The 19715-nt window shown below is 34.9% G+C and overlaps 1 protein-coding gene across 4 annotated transcripts in view; it reads left to right on the top strand.

Moving 5' to 3' along the window:
* Nucleotides 1–19715, top strand: part of LOC146591676 (zinc-regulated GTPase metalloprotein activator 1B-like) — a 30456-nt gene that overhangs the window by 9659 nt on the left and 1082 nt on the right. For 3 of the 4 annotated variants that reach the window (XM_085312455.1, XM_085312453.1, XM_085312454.1), the window contains 8 exons: nucleotides 1911–1957; nucleotides 2679–2765; nucleotides 3574–3618; nucleotides 8610–8666; nucleotides 12947–12998; nucleotides 17230–17298; nucleotides 17399–17464; nucleotides 19429–19558. In XM_085312455.1, the coding sequence (XP_085168581.1) occupies nucleotides 1911–1957; nucleotides 2679–2765; nucleotides 3574–3618; nucleotides 8610–8666; nucleotides 12947–12998; nucleotides 17230–17298; nucleotides 17399–17464; nucleotides 19429–19558 (553 nt within the window). Of the gene's footprint in view, nucleotides 1–1910; nucleotides 1958–2678; nucleotides 2766–3573; nucleotides 3619–8609; nucleotides 8667–12946; nucleotides 12999–17229; nucleotides 17299–17398; nucleotides 17465–19412; nucleotides 19559–19715 lie in introns of those variants that run through there. The other variant, XM_085312456.1, reaches the window with a different exon arrangement.

Below are 19715 nucleotides of genomic sequence, written 5' to 3'. Positions count from 1 at the left end.
TGCCAAAAGAGGGCAGTCCTGCATTCCTGTCAATTCCCATTGTACCTGCACAGAATATTTCTAAGCGCCTAGCAGGCCTGTTTGGGGAGTTTAGCCATGATGCTTTATATGAACTTTTGCAAAAGAGCTAGTGGAAGAACGATGTGAACGGGCATAGAGTGAGGCGTGCAGTTTGCAGCAGGAACCAGCTTTTAGGTCRTCTTAACTACCACAAGAAGCTACTGCAACGGATGTCTTAAATCATTCTGATTTCAGCTGAATGCCCTCATGCTAATTCAGATGTGTGTTACTACTTGCAAAGATAGAGTGGTGATTGATATCATGGGCTGTCACTAATGGGGTTGTCACTCAGCAATCTGAAGTGTTAATTTTTTTAATCAAGGGCAAACAACTTGAAATGATGGTTCTCTACTTTCAAAACTTGACATCCGGGCCACTGACATTGTTCTTTTCAGTGCAACAAATCTGACAGCACTGAATTCAATAGAATCAATAAACACAGTTACAAAAATGGTCAGGAGAGAGATTTCTTTCCAGTTCTTGTGTTGTTATCCTCTGTTTAGTTATGTACAATCAGAAAATGATTTTGACAAAAAAGCCAAGAAAATGCACATAATGGAATACTCTGTTCTTTTTTTTTTTTTTTTTTWARTMAAAWAATGTTAKRTATYTRACCATTCCAGGAAAGAAAAAGGTTTTTTTATATATGTATGTATATGTACACACACACACACACACACATACATATATATGTGTGTATATATATATAAATATATATATATATGTATGTATGTATGTTTTCCATGGCAGTTAATTCCACTTTCATTCATTATTACTGCATATTTAAAACAAAATCAGTTTTAAAGTAGTGTTGCAGTTCATGTAGAGCTGATAAATGAATATATAGAGTTGTGTAATCTTCCCAGAGATGAAAGGTACAAGAGATGAGCTCTGTTTAATGTTGTAGTGTCAGTTTAAAATGTTGTTGCTTCCGTGTTTGTGATACTTCTACTCTGGAGATCGCAGCCCTCTGCCAGCAGAGTGGGCAGAAACTAATTTGTAGTTGTAGCTTAGCCATTTCAGTATATTCTGACTGTTGTTGTTCAGTTGAAATTGTGAAAGCAATGCTTTCAGGTTAGGTTGCTACATTTTGTGCTTCTGGTTGATGTGGGCTCTTTTTTTTCTCTCTCTTTTGCTAGTTCTTTGTAAGGTTGTTAGCTTTGGGCTGACAAGTAGAGCACAAAGCTGCAGGTAGCAAGGTACTAAGCTCTTGCAGCAAGATCAGATGCTGCCTCTTTTGTTAATACTTGCTGTCTTTTCTGCCCAGTTATTGCTTTAATGGCCAACAAAAGGTGGTGATAGGAAGCTCGCCAAGGAGTAACTGTCTATTCATGCAGACCTAGAATGAGAGTTATGAATTGTTACTGTAAACAACTGTTACTGTATTGACATATCTTCCAGAGAAAAGGAGTATGTATTTATATATATGAAACTCTGTATTCTGTACTAATCTAACAGTCAACATCACACTCATTAGACAAACTACTGTACTTTGATTTTTTTGTAATGTGTTCCACAGTTACATATGTCATGATGACTTTTTAAAATTCATAGTAAATATGAAAACTAATTAAAATGAATATTAAAATACAGTTTTCCAACTCCTTAGCACTTTAGTCATAAAATTCATTAAAAGGGAAGAGTTTATGTAAAAGGAATGATACAAATTTCTGTAATGGTGATTGAATAAACTTATTTTTTCGCCATCATTGTATAGAAAAATTCTAGATCCTGTTTTTCTTAATTTCTTGTTGAAAAGCATATCTCAACAGTTTTGCCTTCCTTTAACTGCAAATGAATTTAAGTGTCATTAGAATATGCTTAATCCAATTGTTTTAATTTTTGTCCAGCATTTAACAGAGGAGAAGCCAGAAGGCCTCATCAATGAAGCATCTAGGTATAAAAACTGTTTTTATGTATCGTTAACTGTTAGCTATTGTACTGTATGAAGGTCATTAGAAATGCCATCTCTGTGAGAATGAGTTTCTTTTATAAAGTCTTTCTTCTTTGCTTTTAAAATAGATTAGTGTCATGAGGCAGAAAATACACGAATGATTTCAGGCTCCATTTGGTTTTTTCAACAAGACCTGACTCTTACAATATGGTTTTAAAAAGGGATGGGATTTTATTTAAATGGAGAGGAAACCACCTGTGCTGGATAATAATAAATTAAATGCAAGCATATATCAAATGCACAAAGTAAAAACGAAGACAAAGAAATATTTTTTGCTATATGGAACTATATTCTGTAGCAATAGAAGTCTTTATAAAGCAAAGATAAGTCAAATGTCACTTTAAAAATTATAAACGCGAAATAAAAGTGCTTGTGGGGTTCGTAAATCATCAAATACTTTGAAGTAGATAACCTCTTAAAAAAGAATAACAGACCTTTTTAGCTTGGAGGACTCACCAGTTGTGTCACAGTAGAGTACCTCAAGGACAAACCAATGCTATTGCAGTCATACTTCTTGATATTCTGTTTTGATTAGTGCTTATATTTCAGTACTAACAGTGCTTATGTAAATTTTTTTGGTGCTTTGGGAAATACTGTATTTCTGCCTTACAGAGGAGGTGTATGTTTGTTCAAGTTGTCTTTTTTTTTCCCATTTAATGTATAGGCAAGTTGCATTAGCTGATCTTATAATCATCAATAAAACAGATTTGGTTTCAGGGGAAGAGCTGAATAAAATCAAAGCATCTGTCAGGTATGGAACTTTTGGTATGACTGTAATGCTGTACTATCTGAAGTTATTTTTTATTTAATTACTTCATACTGTTAATTATGAGATCAGATATGATTAGTCTGATACAAATCATCAATTTAATTGGGAAAAAGACTGCTCCTTTCTAAAAGCTTTCATATATGTTAATGTTCTACAGTCTTAACTCTTGGCATGTTTTAGTAAGATTTGATATTATCTACTAAGTGCAATAATTTAAGTTTTCGTATTCTTTTCTTTCGGGGGCAACAGTACATATTTTGCTGAAGTAATCTTCAGGAAAAAAATTGCTAATAGATATGACTTAATTAGSAAATACAGAGCAATATGGAAGAGGTACCAAATAATTATGGCTTGGGTGTAAATAAACCAATGTCCTGAAACAAAATAGTGATCAAAAGCACGTCCCATCTTTCTGTCTCAATGTCATCACAATTAAAATGAAACATTATAATTGAGAAATATCTTACTACTGTAGAGGTTTGAATTCTAAGTAATTAAAGTAAAAACGCGTAGACCAACCAGTGGATATTGGAGAGGAATCTTGTTTAGGCATACTCTATTCTCCGTGCTAGTATTTTACTGTCAGAACATGCAAAGTTCCTCAACATTTTCCTAGAATATGAAAAAGTCGCAAAATTGAAGGTTGTGGGATGTCAGTTCAACTGTTCAAGTTAAAGAGAGGTGAGATTATTGTTGTGCTATTTCTGAAGCTACTTTCCATTGCTTGAGTTGTTTAATAAAGACATTGCAGTTGTATCTGACTTCTCTTTTTTCCATTTTTGCATTTCAGATCAATAAATGGACTTGTCAAAATTATAGAAACACAAAGATCAAGGTATTAAATTGTCCAGTATTGCTAGGTACCATGTCTTGATTCTTTCATGACAAATTTAAATATGCTGTTAATTCCATTCGCTTAAAAGAAAACTACTGAATTAAAAACATTTAACTCAAGATTTATTTTACTATTGAGTACTTAGGATAAAAATAATTTTTAAAAAGGTTAAAACATTTGGGATTTTTTGTTGTATTTTTCTTGATTCCTGTTCACATCCTACTCCCCAGAATATAACTTAAAAGTCACTGTTGTGAATTTTAGTGTAGCGTACTTTACATTATTACAATTATCATTAATGTTTTTTATTTGATATTGCTATGTAATCACAGAATCATAGAATCATGGARTGGGTAAGGTTGGAAGGTACTTCTGGAGATCATCTAGTCCAACCGCCCTGCTCAAGCAGGGTCACCTAGAGCATGTTAGACAGGGTTGCATCCAGGCGGGCCTTGAATATCTCCAGAAAAGGAGACTGCACAACCTGTCTGGGTAATCATAAGTATTTCTCATTTATAAAGCAAGTGTCATTTACAAAAGTTTAGGTCTTTGTTCTCGGGTATTAGTTTTTCAAAATCTGCATTGTGTTCCGAGTTTATTAATGAATATGCCTTTTAATGATTAAAATTGCATTGTGATAATGTTACCACTTATGGAGTGAGTGCAGTTGGTGAGCTCCTGAAAAATGCTAATATAGATATCTTTTAATTGGCTTTGGTATATTTCAGAAATGTAACATGTATTTAAGGGAGTTTCTTAGGTATAAATTCAAAGTTACTCTTATAACTTGTTAATGAGATCTTGTAAATAGAGTAGAAAGGCTTGCAAAGCTACATCATGTCAGAGCTAATTACTAATCACACATGCACTGTAACAGTTTTGTTTGCTTTGTCAGGGTAATGATTTGTTTCCTGATGGCTACTGCAAATATTTGCTCTTAAAAAATGACTTTGAAAGCAGTGCAAGGGAGTTTATAGAAGGAAAACTAATTGTATTGTTCTTGCTGTTTTTCGCTGAAGCCCTGACTCTTGTTTAACAAAGTTACACTCTTTGAAGATGCTTTTCCCAGGAAAATTAGAGGAAGAGGAAAAGTAGGGCCTCTCTCAGACTGCTAGTACTGATTTGTGTGCTATTAAAAGAGTTGTTTGATTACACTTTGATAAAAGCACACTGTAGTCTTATAATACAAAATTTAGGTGTTAAATCACCTCTGTAGGATATGTCATGTAAGTATTAAAGTAGGTTTGTATATCAATCATCAGATGTATAGTAGACRCAGTCTGCTGTGCCCTCTAAAGTTATTGTCAAATGCAGTTTGAAAGTGTAGGGAAAAACATTTTTTTGATGTTGGCTGRGCGGATGAGACTAGCGAGTGCCAGTGTAGAATAGGCGGGTTTTTTGGTAACAACCTAGAATTGTGAAGACTTTTACGGGTGTTTGTTGTTTGATATTTGTCTGAAGGTCAGCATTTGCCTGGTTTACACTTCCAAAAATGTTAAACTTGTCAACATTTCTGTTGGTTTTAACTTGAAATTCTGTCTTCAGTCAAATCACTGCTGGAAGTTTTATGCCCTACTGCTAAACAGTTTTGATGATAAGAAGTCTTCTCTGTAGTGACTGTCACATTACTTTATGCAGATTATGCTCAGATTGTTCTCATTATTTTGTTCAAGGAGGAAGGTGAAACTGGTTTGACTAGCTTCTACATCTTAACACTTCTCAATTTTTAAATTCTGTTGAAGAGTATTTGGAATAAGAGTAAAAAATACTACAGAGAGGATCATAAAATCCATTACTAGTACATTCTTCATATCATTCATTTGGTATTCTAGTGATCTTAACTAAATAATTTCTCTTAAATCATATGTCTCTTTATTATATAAAAACTTGTTTTCCTCAATGGGTTTATTGTCATTTAGGGATATAACTTCAAAAAAAGCAAGTTCTGATCAACTCCAAACAATTCCAACAAGCCTTTAATAACMCCCAAATTTTTATATGTGTACAGGTCTTAAAGTGTAACCAGTCACCTTAGATTTCTGTGGCAAATTTTCAAATTTTGTTAATTTTTCCTATTACATAAATTCAGCAGTATTAAGTATAGTATTTTATAAATTTTAGTTGTATTAGAATAATGCTACTAGCATTTTTCTCTGTCTATAGATAGAGGTGAGAATGCTCATGACCCCAGTTTAAGTTTAACTAGGAATTGATTCTGATGGTAAATCTTGGATATTTACTTACAGCAAACTTTACAGTGTCAAAATTTGGCTATCTTTTATTTTGGGGAATTCTGTATTGCTTACTTACTTACATGACCTCTATGCAATATGATAGTTTTTAATCTTATGTAAATATTTTGAATGTAGCATGAAAGTTTGAAAGGTACAAGAAGAAAAAAATACTGCTAAGTGGCAGATTTACAGACACACAATTGCAGCATTTGCCTTTCCTCACATTAGTAAACTTCAGGGAACATTATAATAATGGTTAGAGTTCTGGCATTTATGGGATTGTGAAGAATGGGAAATGCTACTGAGTGATATCTGAAGAATAATTAGGACATAGGAAAAACCTGATCTGACAAAGGGTTTGACAGTAATTACTCAAGCTGAAATCAAAGAAGTGGCAACATACTACCTTTGCTGTAAATAATGAGCAGTTTTGAGAAAGTAGATGAAGAGTATCTTGTTTTTGTGTTACAAGGCAGGGAACAGAAATGATCAATGGAACGTTTTGGGGAAAAAAACAAACTATACTGATATTATTAAATCCTCCATAAATTGCATATATATACATATATATGGGGTTTAGTGCTATGAATGGGAAACTAGTAGACGTTTGAGGCTTTTTTTGTAAGAAGTGAAAAAAGCATGACTTCTATAAAGATGATGATATCCAGCATCACCAATGGTTTTGAAGAGGATAAAGTTTATGCTTTGAGGCTTAAATCAGTATTTGTCTACAGAGGATTAAGAAGGGAAGTATAATATCTGCATCTGTATCTTTCTCTGATGTCTGATGCCAGGAAGTATTAGAGAAAAGATCCTGGATTAAGTGGACCTCAGGTCCAGTCCCCAATGATAACACTTGTGTCACTGGCAAATATACTTTAATGAACAACCAATACTGTCTCTTCCATGATTAAACATTCCAAAAGTGAAATGGACACAAAATTAGTTTATTAACATGTTACTTGAGAACATACTTTCTTTAATTAGCTTTTGTTGTTGTTCATTGAAAGTCAGTATGTAAGAGAGAGACATACAGCACTTCTTTGAGTGTTTCTGTAACTCATTTACAAGTTTTTACGATACTACTGAGAATGGACAATTTAAACTCAGCTGGTCATAAATTTTAGAAAAGATTTATTTGTGTGTTTTACATTATATACTTTTCATCTTAGAAACGATTTTGTAAGGCTGCTGTTGGATGTCAAAGTTTAATAATWGTACTGGCTATGCTCCATAGGTCTCTAGTTTTTTTTTTAACCTCTCATCTGTAAATGTATTCCCTGTATTGAGCTTAACTGCATTTGTAAGGCCATCATATGCTATTAGCAGTGAAACCAGTATTACAGATAAAATAAACCTTTGTAGCTTTTCCAAAAAAGCTATTTATATGTTACAGGCAGCTGTTCTTACAAATGAATCTAATCATCATTCTCTGTTCCAAGCCACCATTTTCATTTATCTAAGCGTCAGCTTTTAGAGCTGAAGTTCTTACAACAGCATTTTCCTAACGGTAAACTTAGAGTGAACATTTCAGCAGCTGAAGCTTAGTTGTTCCTGAAAAGGAATTTAAGAGTAGTACCAGTASTATTGAAAGCATTTTTGTAGTCAGTTCTGATGAGATGTTCCAACATTCCATTTTCTCAAACAAGAACTCTAGATTTGTCAAATAGTCCTACAATTAGTTATGTGCTTTTTTGTGTGCTCTTGAAATCCACTCTCTGAAAATGCTGGTTCATACGTACTTAGTCTTAGTGGAAAGTTGTTAGTCTGGAGAACTCAACTGCAAAGAAATTTGGATTTTCCTCTGCTATCTATGTTCCATGGCTGCAAATGCTGAGCAGGTATTTCTCATCAGTTGCTTGTCAGTTCAGAATACAGTGGTACATGCCAGATGCATGAAGAGTCTGAAAAATAGATAGTGACTTGATTTTTTTTTTTTTAACCAAGTTACAGCAATACAGGACGGAAAGAGATCAGACATCACTAGTCTGTTGAAGGGGAATGTGAAAAGGGAAACTGAAAATTTGTGATCAGTAATTTATGTCCTTCTCAGAATTAAAATCTAAAGTTTTTGGATTCTGATACTCATCTATTCCAAGGAAACATTTGGGAAAGTACGTGGCTCATTTCCTCTGTGTACACAGGGAGGGAATGCCTATTACTGCTATACTTAAGTTGTAAATACAAAAGCTTCAGTTACGTTGGCTGTGTGCTAGTATGACTCTATGCTTCTGGGTTTTACTGTGCATATGTGTTTTAAATTAACAGGTTTCATGCTTTGTTGGAGGGAATATATGTTAGTAAATGTTGAGGATGCGAAAGAAATGCTAAGAACTTCAGGGTTCCCATTCCCAGTTAGAGACAGGATTAGTCTTTCTTCAGGCATTCAATGTGAGAGATTTTATCATTGTTCTTGAAAATACATTTCTTATATTTTCTTATTTCTTTATTTTTTTAAATCTTCTGTTTGTGCTTTAGTATTACCATATAATTAAAAACTGCTTTTCCTGATAGGGCAAACTGTTTAAAATTTCAGTAAAATCTGACTTATTTTAGTAGTAGCACGGTATAGGAGGTGTTCTTACCTACTGTGCTCTATCTTACTAGAATATTAGACAAGCTTAGGCATTAGAATAATAGGAAAACAAACCTATCTTAAATGAACTGTTTTTTAAATAATTGTTTAAATATACACAATATGTAAATATATGTAAATACATGTAAAATACAAAGTTTTCTTTTTCCTCTGTGCTTTAGAGTTGATCTCTCCAGTGTATTGGACCTCCATGCTTTTGACAGCTTATCTGGATTAAGGTATGGCAATAAGTTAACTGTCCATTATCAGAAATAGTTGTCCATTATCATAAGTAGTTGCATTAAGTAGATACTTTCATATGATGCTTAAATTTACAACAGAATTTCTGTTACAAATTCTGATCTGATCACTTGTCCCATTTTACTTCAAAAGTGGTAACTTGAAACTGGGTATTTCTTCCAATTGAAATGCTTGGAACTAAAGCTTTTTGACTTTAAAGAATGAAATGAGAGATGGAGTATGCATGATGATTTTTTTTTCCCCTAAATACAAGTTTATATACTAGTACACAGTCATGGCCTTAAGTTTTACTTTAATACTATTAGTAAAGCAGATTGGAATATTTTTCTAGTTCTGTTAAAAATTCTAGGATTTCAGAATTTTTCTCACTTCACATCTTAATCAACTAAAAGCCTCTCTAGTTTTCATGGAAAGTAAAGTCACTGAGGTTCCACAAAAACCTAAGCTATTCCAAGCGCTAGTTCCTGTATTCCTGATTCCAGCAGTGTGCACCCATTGTCCTTTTGATGCCAACTGCATGCTTCAGGATGTTAGATGGGTAGAAAAGTAAAATTAGAGGAGGAGAGAGAGTAAAAGATCTTCTGCTGACTTTGCTTGTTGAAATAATAACCAGTGTAATGAGTGCTAGAACAAACCAAAGGGAAGAGAGGGTATGTGCAGCTGTGGACTTTATTAGCTTCAATTCTCTTCCAAGAAGTACATTTTTCTCTTCAGCTTAGGGAAGGTATCTGCTTCCTTATTTGGAGAAGGGAGAAATTGCTAAAGATGCAGGATAGTGACCTCTAGTAGATGTGATAAGATGAAGTTATGAAATACTCTGAGTGAGCTAGTGCAGTGATTAGCTACTGTCCAAAGGATAACCTGCTTCATAACAACGTGCCCCTCTTTGTTCCTTTTTGCTGGCACTAGCTTTTATCTGAGCTGCAATAGGTAATGTAAAACTCGTTAGTCAGATCTACACCAGTGGCAGCATGAAGTCATTGTCAGATTAGGTCACCAAAAAGTAGTGAGTGGAAGGTAAAGATGACTTTTATGGACAATTGCTATCTATTAAGTCATAAACCGGGGAATAAACCCCTGGCCTGAGTTTTTATGATGGACCAGCCAACCAAACTGACTCATTATGAAGCTGCACAACAGAAAGAAAGCAGCAAGAGTGTAACCAGAATAGGACCATCCTTGTCAGTGACAATTCAAAGAGAGATCAGAGTAGCTGTATCATTAGATTGTGTTGTGCAAGGTTTACTTGAAATCTTCTTTACAAATTTGAGAAGGTCCTTAGAAAGCAGTTGAAAAAATACCTTTATTGCCTTCCTTGATCTAGTCTTCTCTCTTACAGTTGCTCTGTGGTTATAGGTTGCAGCAGAGAAGTCGAAATAGTGACTAAAGGCTATAATTCCCAATAAGGCCATAAAATGATCTTATCTCTGTTTTAGATAACACCTCTTTAATAAATTTAAACAAAAAATACACCAGTGCGCTTAAGAAAATTGTTCTTTCAACTGCATCCAACAGTAGGATTTCTGCCAACATAGCAGACAGATACGACATCTGACTACTGTGGCTGGGGTTAGGTTTAGCTCAGTTGGTTAGAGTGTGGTGCTAATAATGCCAAAGTCACAGGTTTGATCCCCGTATGGGCCACTCATTTGGGGTTGGACTAGATGATCTCCAGAGGTCTCTTCCAACCTTACTGGCTCTGTGATAAGAGCCTTGTAGTCTATACATGCATTGAGGTTACAAGAAATACCATTACAGCCCTGAATTTTGCAGAATGCAGTATGGAAAGAAGACAACAAAACAAAAAAATAACAAGAAATATGAGTGTGAGAAGTTTTACTGATTTAAGTGACAGTTAATGTCTTTTTTTTTTTTTTTCCTGGAGCTGAGGGCATCTCTTTTAAAATATGCAATCATCAAAGTAGGGCAGATTTTTAAGTTGATTTCTCTAAAAGGTGTGATAGTAGAGTGCTGTGATCATAGTGACTTTTTTCTGCATATTGGTCATGAGACTGAGACATAATTCTCCAGTACAAGAACATGTATTTGAAGAATTTGCACACTGTCTTGATTAATTAGTGGAAATTGGTGGGCATAATGCACAATATGAATAAATTGTTTGCCAGAGATGAAACAGAAACTGGCAGATATTACAGATTTTATTTTTGTAACAGCTGTGCACATTTCTTTCTTCCTTTCAAACCAGTCTTATTTTCAAAAAACAGTGTCCAGTATAGCAACAAATCATACTGATTTATTTTTCTCTGCTTGTTCAGATGATACAGTTTGCCTTTTGTTCTCACACAAAAGAATGTCAAGTGTATTGCACTTTTTAAAGCATAAATATTTCAAATCCCAAAGATACTACAAATTGTAAATGTAATCCGTGTTCATTTTTTACAAAAATAAGAAACATAAAATACTCATGCATTTTGACTGGGTGACTAGCTTGGCTAATGATTTAATACAGAATTTTATTTTTAGAAATCATTCCAAATGATTTTAGAAATGATTTATTGCTGATAGTAAGCTTCTCCCTAATACTCAAAAGTTGTTTTATGTCGGGTTATGAAACTGAAACTATAAAACGTAGGCTGGTCAGTAAACAGCATAATGTGAAATATTTGGTAGTTTGATTCTCTTTTCTTGAGCTTTATTTTCTACAGAATTGAAAACTGAATAATGAACTATTGGCAGCACAGCATTAAATTTAACACTCTTCCTACCAAGACCCCTTGGTGATTAACAGACTTGAACAGTTTATGTAAACATGAACTTTTCCACCTTTTTTAGCTCACTATTACTAGTTTACCCCTTGCTGATCTTAAACTCTTGCAGATGTTTTGAAGTTCACAGCCTCCCTTTAGCTACCTGTGCTGTAACAGTCGAGTGTGTAAACTGGTAGAAAATGTTTCACTTGCTGCTTCTTCTGATAAAGTGCACTTCATAAGCTAACCAGAGGATGTGGATGGATATTTTTGGATTCAGAGAGAACTTTAAAGATTCATAGTGCAAAGTCAGTAACTTAAAAAGTATTTTTACCCTTAAGAATTTTTCATACATAATCAAGTCCCTAATTTTATGAGCGTTGCTAGCAGAGATTGCCATTCATGATTTAAGTAGCAGGTTCAAATTTCACACACATTTGCTGGTTCCACTTTTAAAATGTTTACAAAAATCATTGTCTTTTTGTTCTGGCTGCAGTCCCAGTATTAGAGTTGTGGTCCTTTTCTCTAATTATGGTAGCAACTTCTTGTTTTCTGATTTTCTTCCTCCATTTGAACTTTAGCACGTCTGTACAATAAGTTTGAACTAAAATTACTTTTTTTGCTGGTTGCAGTGTGTTAACAGACAGCCATAGGTATGAATCAATTTGAAAATTATATACTGAGTTCATTTTTGTGAAAGAATGCTGTACAGAATTGCAGGTTTAAGGTAGAATAATTTTTATAAATTCTTTATAATTTTTTATAATTTTTTTTTGTTTCATGGCAGTATTATTAATTCAAACTATTAAGTGTTCCAGTATCTTCTCAATAAAAATTGTGTGGCCTCGTATTTTGTGACTATTGCAAATGACAGTTTCTTTCTCTCTCTCTCCCCCCCCCCAATGTATATACATACATATATAAATACACACACACCCCCATACATACACTCACACACCATATTGTATATACTATATAGAATACTATACTCTTGGCCTTTTTATGAAAAGGGATCTCAAAGTCTTTTTCTAATACTCATTTAGCAACTTGGTTAGTCTCTCATTAGATAGGTATTTTGATAGTCCTTCCATCCACAAGCTTCTTTAATTTTGCAGTTTGAAGTAATGGGAATATGGTGAGCAGACACATCAGGGAATCATTTGCTCCTTGCTGTATAATACACATTCATGTTAACGTAGTTCTAATTTGGACAAAGAAAAAGCTGCAATTGTGTTTTTGCAATGTAACAGTAAAATTAAACGATTATCAATCATAATAGTCTTTATAGTGGAGTTCCAACAATTTGACTAGAACATTCTAAATTGTGACAAATTAACATTCTAACACAGATCATTAAGTAGTTCAAACCATTATAATTAAGAATATCTATTTTGAGATGTGATTTAGCAGTTGAAGCATATTCTGAGTATACTCTGCTTTTACTCTTTTAAGTTTAGTCCGCAACACAGAAGAATTTATTTTATGTATTTTTGAAATAAAGACATCATTTGTCCATCCTTTTCAAATGTTACATTTAATTTTATTTTCAGTTTGAAGAAAAAGCTTCAGCATGTAAAGACAACACACCCACATCTAGATAAGGTAATTACAAAAAGCACTGCTTCAATGTTTTGTAGCAAAATCGGTCAGGATAGTTGCTAATCATGTTACTTTTATAGAATGCTTCAGCTAAGGAATAATATAGGTAAGATAAGTGTGAAAGGTCACACTATATATACATATACATACATATAAATATACATACATATACATACATATATATTCCTATATATACATATATATATATATATAGGAATGTGCTTTGTTGTAGGGAGATTCTAAAAGGATGCAACAAGCCTTAGCTTCAAATATAGCTTATAGAGGTCCAGTGCTGCAGGCAGTCAAAACTTTCATTCATTCACATGGACAGTATTAGTGAAACAGACAAATAAAACAACTCGTTTAATGTTTGCAGGACTGAGTTCTAAATTTACAGCCTATGTTTATGCTGTTAGATTTGTGTCCAAATGGTGTCTATACATAGCTGTCTATCTATACACAGATACTAGAGTGATATTATTCATCACTTTGCATTCTCTAAAGTTGTAATTAAGCTTCACTGAAAAGGTAAGCGTGTATGGTTATACACATTATATGCACATACATTATATGGTGCAAGCACATACATTATATGGTGCTTGCAGTGATTTTCACGAAGATTAATAAGAGTGTAACTCCTAAAAGTAGACTAGACATAGATATTTCCATTACAGACTTCACCCTTTGCACTTTTGGGTTGCAGTAGCAGATTAACATTGCAAAAATCCAAATACTTACTACAAACTTCAGGCCTTTCTCCTACAAGACACCTGTCAAGACCATCAACAGTTTTATTTACTCACCATATCTTAGAATGATGCGCAGTATGAGGAACGGTACAGCAGAACAGATCAGTAGTACAAGGATGTAATACTAATGTTGGATACACCAATAGGTTTCTGAATTCAGTGGCTGTTGAGTTTCATCCAGAACCCAAAYGGATGGTGGATAATATTGGTTTGATTCGGCATGGGCATTTCCCCGTTTGTGAGTTAAAATGAAGTGTCAGGTGACTTAGATTTTCTGGAGCTTTTTCCACATTCTGTAACCAAAATAACAGCTCTGAACTTTTTTCCAGTGCTTGCAGTTGTTCTACTTGCAGCTTTAGATCTTAGAAGACTTTCTGTCCCACTGCAAGTCCCAGTGTGTAGTGTGGGAGCATGGAGATGTTTTGTCCCATTCTGAGGCTTTTTCTGAGGCTGACTATACTAGTAGACTTCAGGCATTATCCTTTGCTTTGTTGCTGATTTCACACCTATTTTTTGGCATAATCCTCCCAATATTATACTACAGGTCATTTCTTGATCAACAAGGTGTCCCCACCAGATTATTTGTGATACTGTAGGGGTGTCCTGTCTAACATACCCTTGGTGACCCTGCTTGAGCAGGGAGGTTGGACTAGATGATCTCCAGAGGTCTCTTCCAACCTTACCCATTCTGTGATTAAAAGCAGTGCCTAGTTGTTGGAGCTTTCAAGCCACATCTTCAAGCAAACAACACCTCTTTGAGATCCTTACCCCTTGCCTATAAACACACACTAGCAGCCRAAGCCACTGTAATCGATTTCCCCTTCTTCCTACCCCTCAGGATATGTCATTCACAGTCGGATCGAGTTCAACAGACTCCTCCATTAGGCGATCGCAAAGCCTTCCTCTGGTGCACAGGGCTGTATTTACAAGTGGTACAGAAACCTGACTCTGCCCCAAGTGCGAAGTTGTATCCTGCCTCTTCTAACTTCGCACCACCGCAGGGTCCTCACACTCCTCTTCTCTTTGAATAGGAAGTTACTGAATGGTCGCACTCTGGAGAGTGGCATTTTACTGGACTGTTTAATCACTGTAACAGGTTGCCAGATCAAACTCTTTTTTTTTGTTTAAACTTGCATGCTGTTCCTCTAGTAAGTCAGGTGGCTTGCGACTCAGCTTTCCGTTTTGCCATTTTGGCACTACTAGTCTGTGTTTCTTCCTGAGCACTTGCTAATGCTCACCTTAGCAGACTTATTCTGAGACTGTCAGCCAGCCTGATGGCAACATGATGACACCTGTTTAGTGGTCCTGATCTCTCTGAGGCTGTTGTGAGCGTATAATAAGCTCTGGCATGCCCCCGCAGCAAAGCAGCATATCCCTCTCCCTGTGTTGCTTAGGCATTATATACCTTTTGCAATTCCTGGGCCAAATTTTTTGGATCCTGCACTTGGGATGGCTCAGAGCGCCAGTCATATAAGCATGGGCTTGAAGCAGTCACTGTCCCATCTTTGCCCAACCATCTTCCATCCCACTAGGGCTGTTTGGGGTCCCTACTTTTCCTAACAGTTTATATGTTGTCTCTGGGCATTCCCAACATGGAGCGGATGTGCTGCTCACATCTACAGAAGCACAGATTCCCAGGACTGGAACCAAGGCTTCCTCTGGGGTCTCCAGAATACACAGGCAATTAACACAAATACCTATCCTTTCTGCTCCCTAGTTTCAAGTTCTCTTACTTTCCCAGCAGACTTCTCAGCCCCTCAGAATTCCCCCATGGAGGAATGGAGGCTGTGTTGTTGGTTTTAATGGTTTTCTGCTCCTCTCTGTTTCTTACTTGTTTTCCTTTTGTTCTGTTCCTTAGTGGCCCTGCTCTGTGGGTCATCCATGGGCCACAGTCCCTTTACAGGTGCCCTGCTCTGCATGTCACTTGTGGGCCACTGTCCTCTTAGGGATGTTCCCAGTCTAATGCAGGTTGCTCACTGGCTGCAGCACCTTCAGGGGGAGCAAAAAAAGAAAAGCTGATTTTCTAATATACAGTAGATTAGAAAAATACACTTCTGGGAGGTTACTACAATTAAGTTTAATTTTCAAGTTAAAATATACAATGCCTGTTTTTTTACCTTTTGAACAGTAAACCTTGACTGTACCATTGCTGTTCTTCAAAATAACAAAGAGCGTTATTTTTGGAACTAATTAATAAATATAAAATTTATGTCATGCTTAGCTATAATTGTGATCAGAATCTTCATAGTTTTTTGTTCAATAAAGTTTGTTCAATTAGCGAAAGAGTATGTTCAACAAAGTATGTTCAATTAGCATAAGAGAAGTCTTAAGTTGATCCCTGAAAGTGACAAGTGAGATAGAAGCCTTCCTGAATATTATGGAGGAGATAGTAATGTCTGTATCATTAGGGAAATAATTGTTTTTGTAGTGTAAAACAGTTTAGCCAGTAGCAAACAGTGAAAATTCATTGTTATTATCCCTATTTAATCAACTCCTACATCTTTTGAGTTTCAATTCAGGCAGATATGGCATAAATGAGGGCACAGTAGGCTACAAGCTCTTGTTATGTGATCCAGTGGGCTCACTTACTTCATGTGTAAGATCAATAGAAATAGAAGCCTAACTGCAGTGTGTGTGAAGTGCAGTGAACTTGCATCTGTCCTTGTTTTTGCTTGTTTTGGTGAGTTTACTTAGTCAATGGATAAACATTTAGATTTGTTGCTTGTTACTTTTTTTTCCTTACTGCTGATCATCTGAAAGTCATTTTAGGTGGTTACAAAAAATACTTCTATGTGCTAGTGTGCCATTGAGAGATTATAGCAACAACAGTAACTTTAAGATGCATGCTTTCCTTTATTGTACATAAATTATTAATGTACAGCACTTTTCAACTATACATTGATTTTGATGTTCTGTTTTAATAATGATTGGTTCTGAGCTGTAAGCTAGTGGTTATTTTGAAATAAAATGGCACTTCAGACATTTTTATTTTGGAATCTATTGCTAGATAGTCTATATAAAAAGCTGTTTGTAGTCAGAAAGTATTGATAAATGAAAAGTGTATTGAGTATTTTTTATCCAATAGAACTGTGCTGAAGAGCTGAAATGATGATAAAAATATCAGAATCCTGATTATTCTTAAAGATACTTGAAAGGCAGATCTCACTACACATAGAATATTTTGGCTTTATTTGAGAACAAAAATCAGCCACAACAAGGAATTACAGTGTATAAGTTGATGGCATTAGAACGTTCAAAGTGTTAGTTATGTCTGTGTAAGTGGACACTAAAACAGAACCAAAAAACACAGTGTAATATATAAAAGCAGAGCAGTACAGAAATTGAGATTTTTTTTCTAATCAGATTAAAGATAGGGTAGCATATAGTTGCTTTTTTCTGAGACTAAAGAACATAAAGTTCTTAAAATAAATGTATAGAAATGTTTGTTTAGTTCAGTAAAAATAAGTAGGTCTTTATGTTTGCAGGGTATAATTACAGTAACATTTGAAGTTCCAGGAAACATAATAGAAGAAAATCTAAATCTCTTCATTCAGGTAAGTGCTACATCATCATCAATTGAAAAATCATTTTGGCATTTTATTAAAAAAAAATCCCATGCCATTGTTTGTGAAAACCTTTTTTACCTCTTCATAGAATCTTCTGTGGGAGAAGAATGTGAAAGATAAGACTGGATGCACCATGGATGTCGTAAGACTGAAAGTTAGTCAGAAACGACCAACTTCTTCATTTTGTGTTTTTCCTCTTTACACCTAAAAACTGCAGAGTACCATCTGATCGCAGGCCTGTCAAAGGCACTGCTGAATCACCGTAGCTGAGCAGACAAAAGGAAGAACAGTCATTTGTCAGTGTGCCATTTAGGAGACAGTTCGTTCTCTGCTGGATGGTGGAATAAATCAAAAGAAAATAGCCAATAAAAAAGCAAACAGTGATTATGTTGTGAATTAAGAGGGAAGGAAATTCCCCAAACATCACTGGTAGAATTCATGATCAAAACACGATCACAATGATGCAAGATAGAGATCTCTTACTCCCTTGAATGATGAGAAGAGTAGTAGTCACAATTTAGTCCATAATGGACAAAATACCGTGCTGCTCAGTTTTCTTTGTAAAGAAGCCTTTTTTCTAGGTCTTTAGTGCTGTGTAGTTTTTTTAATCAATCTCTCCCTTTTTGCCTTCATTCCTCTGAAAGATCTATCTTATGTAAATGTTTCCTCATCTAGGAATGTAACTATAGCATGCTGTCTGTAGTTACAGTTACTGACGTACTTTGCAGAAGTTGAGTTCAAAGTAAGATAGACTACAGCATAATACTAGCTGTAGTCTACACTTAGAATTTCTTACAAAATGTCAAACCACATTTTTAAAAGATGCAACACATAAATGGATTTGTCTTCCCAGAGCATTTGATATATTATTCAGTTGTGTGTGTTTGAGGTGATTACAGATGACTTGCTTTAGTATGTATTTCCATCTTCCTTAAACCAAACAGCTAAATGAATTGTTAAAAAGTGAGAATTGGGTTTTAGCATTTTGTATGGTGTAAGAAAAACAAAGAAATGCACTCTAGTTCATTGAGAATACTGTGCTTCATGAATAGCAACATAATTATTTTTACTTCATTGGAAGAAAGGTTGTGTTCTTGATCCTTCAGCAACAAAACCAAAGAATTGTCTTCCCCTTTCTGACAGATAAAGCTGCCACTTACACATCTTAAGCTATCTGAAAACAGTACTGATGTGCACAAATACATTTTTGTAGTATTGAGCACTCAAATTAAAGTAGTTCTTTAACAGGTTTGAGGTCTGCTAATGGACTGTGTGCTGAGCCTCAGTCACATTAAACAAACACACCAAAGCAAATGAGCCACAGATAATTAGAGAATGGTTCCAAAGTTTGCTACTTTTGTATTTATAAACATCCCTGACATTACAGTCCTCTTGGTGGAGGTAGTAATTTGAATTCCAGCTGATACATCGAATACAGACCTTTTTTCCATGAAAGATTTTTAATTTTGTATTTTTTTTTCTTTAGGGAAGTATAACAGATGTTTTGCAGAATGTGTTCCACTAGAATATTTTTTAAAGTTTTACATGAAGTGACGAAAACTCTTTTTAATACAGTTTTTGGTATGTGGGTCAGTGGACTCAGTCCAACAGTAATCCCTTTTATTCTGTTGCTAGTCATTTATCCTCACAAATGTTTATTCTTACTCTGATACTTGGAGGTTTTGTCTGAGAATAGTAAAAATGCTAAGCATGAGAACTTAATCAGAATAATCTGAAATCAGACATATTTACTTGTTGGACATCGTCTTTTCATAGGCAGCTGTTCTTTCATAGATGCATACGTCATATATATGTTGGAAATGTCGTGATAGTAGGTGGCATTTTATTTTGCTCAGACATGCTGTACTATGTTTTGTCTCAATGAAGAACAGAAGATAGAATGTGTGACAGTATAGTTATTGGTCTTTAATAGAGTAAGATGTGAGAATGGATGTAATGAGTAATAGAGATCATACTGCGTTGCTATTTTTACTAACTGATGCATAGTCACCACTATTTTTTTCTTGCTTATTTTCATGTTTTTTTCACTCTTACTTATTATGAAATATCATTTTTAAAGGTTTGTTTATATATCCTAACAGTTATTTTTCTGATAAGGGACTGGTATCTATTCAAGGCAAATCTCATCAGGTGATAGTTCAGGGTGTCCACGAACTCTATGATTTGGAAGAGACTTCAGTAGGCTGGAAGGAAGATGAAAAGAGAACAAATAGACTGGTTCTAATAGGTAAGAGGAAATTACATATCTCATAATTTGACTTTAAGTGGCTGCTTCTCTTATCTGGAAATCTTGTGACCTGTCCAGTGGAAAGTGACCAGCCTAAACTAGCCAGAATAATAGCACTGAAYGAGTGCAGAATGCACTTCCATCCAAAGTTTACCCA

Source organism: Rhea americana, unplaced genomic scaffold (assembly GCF_003343005.1).
Source record: "Rhea americana isolate MKP2758 unplaced genomic scaffold, rheAme1 scaffold_365, whole genome shotgun sequence".
NCBI lineage: Eukaryota > Metazoa > Chordata > Aves > Rheiformes > Rheidae > Rhea > Rhea americana.
The sequence above is the reverse complement of the archived record's forward strand: the minus strand, read 5'-3'. Positions and strand labels throughout refer to the sequence as shown.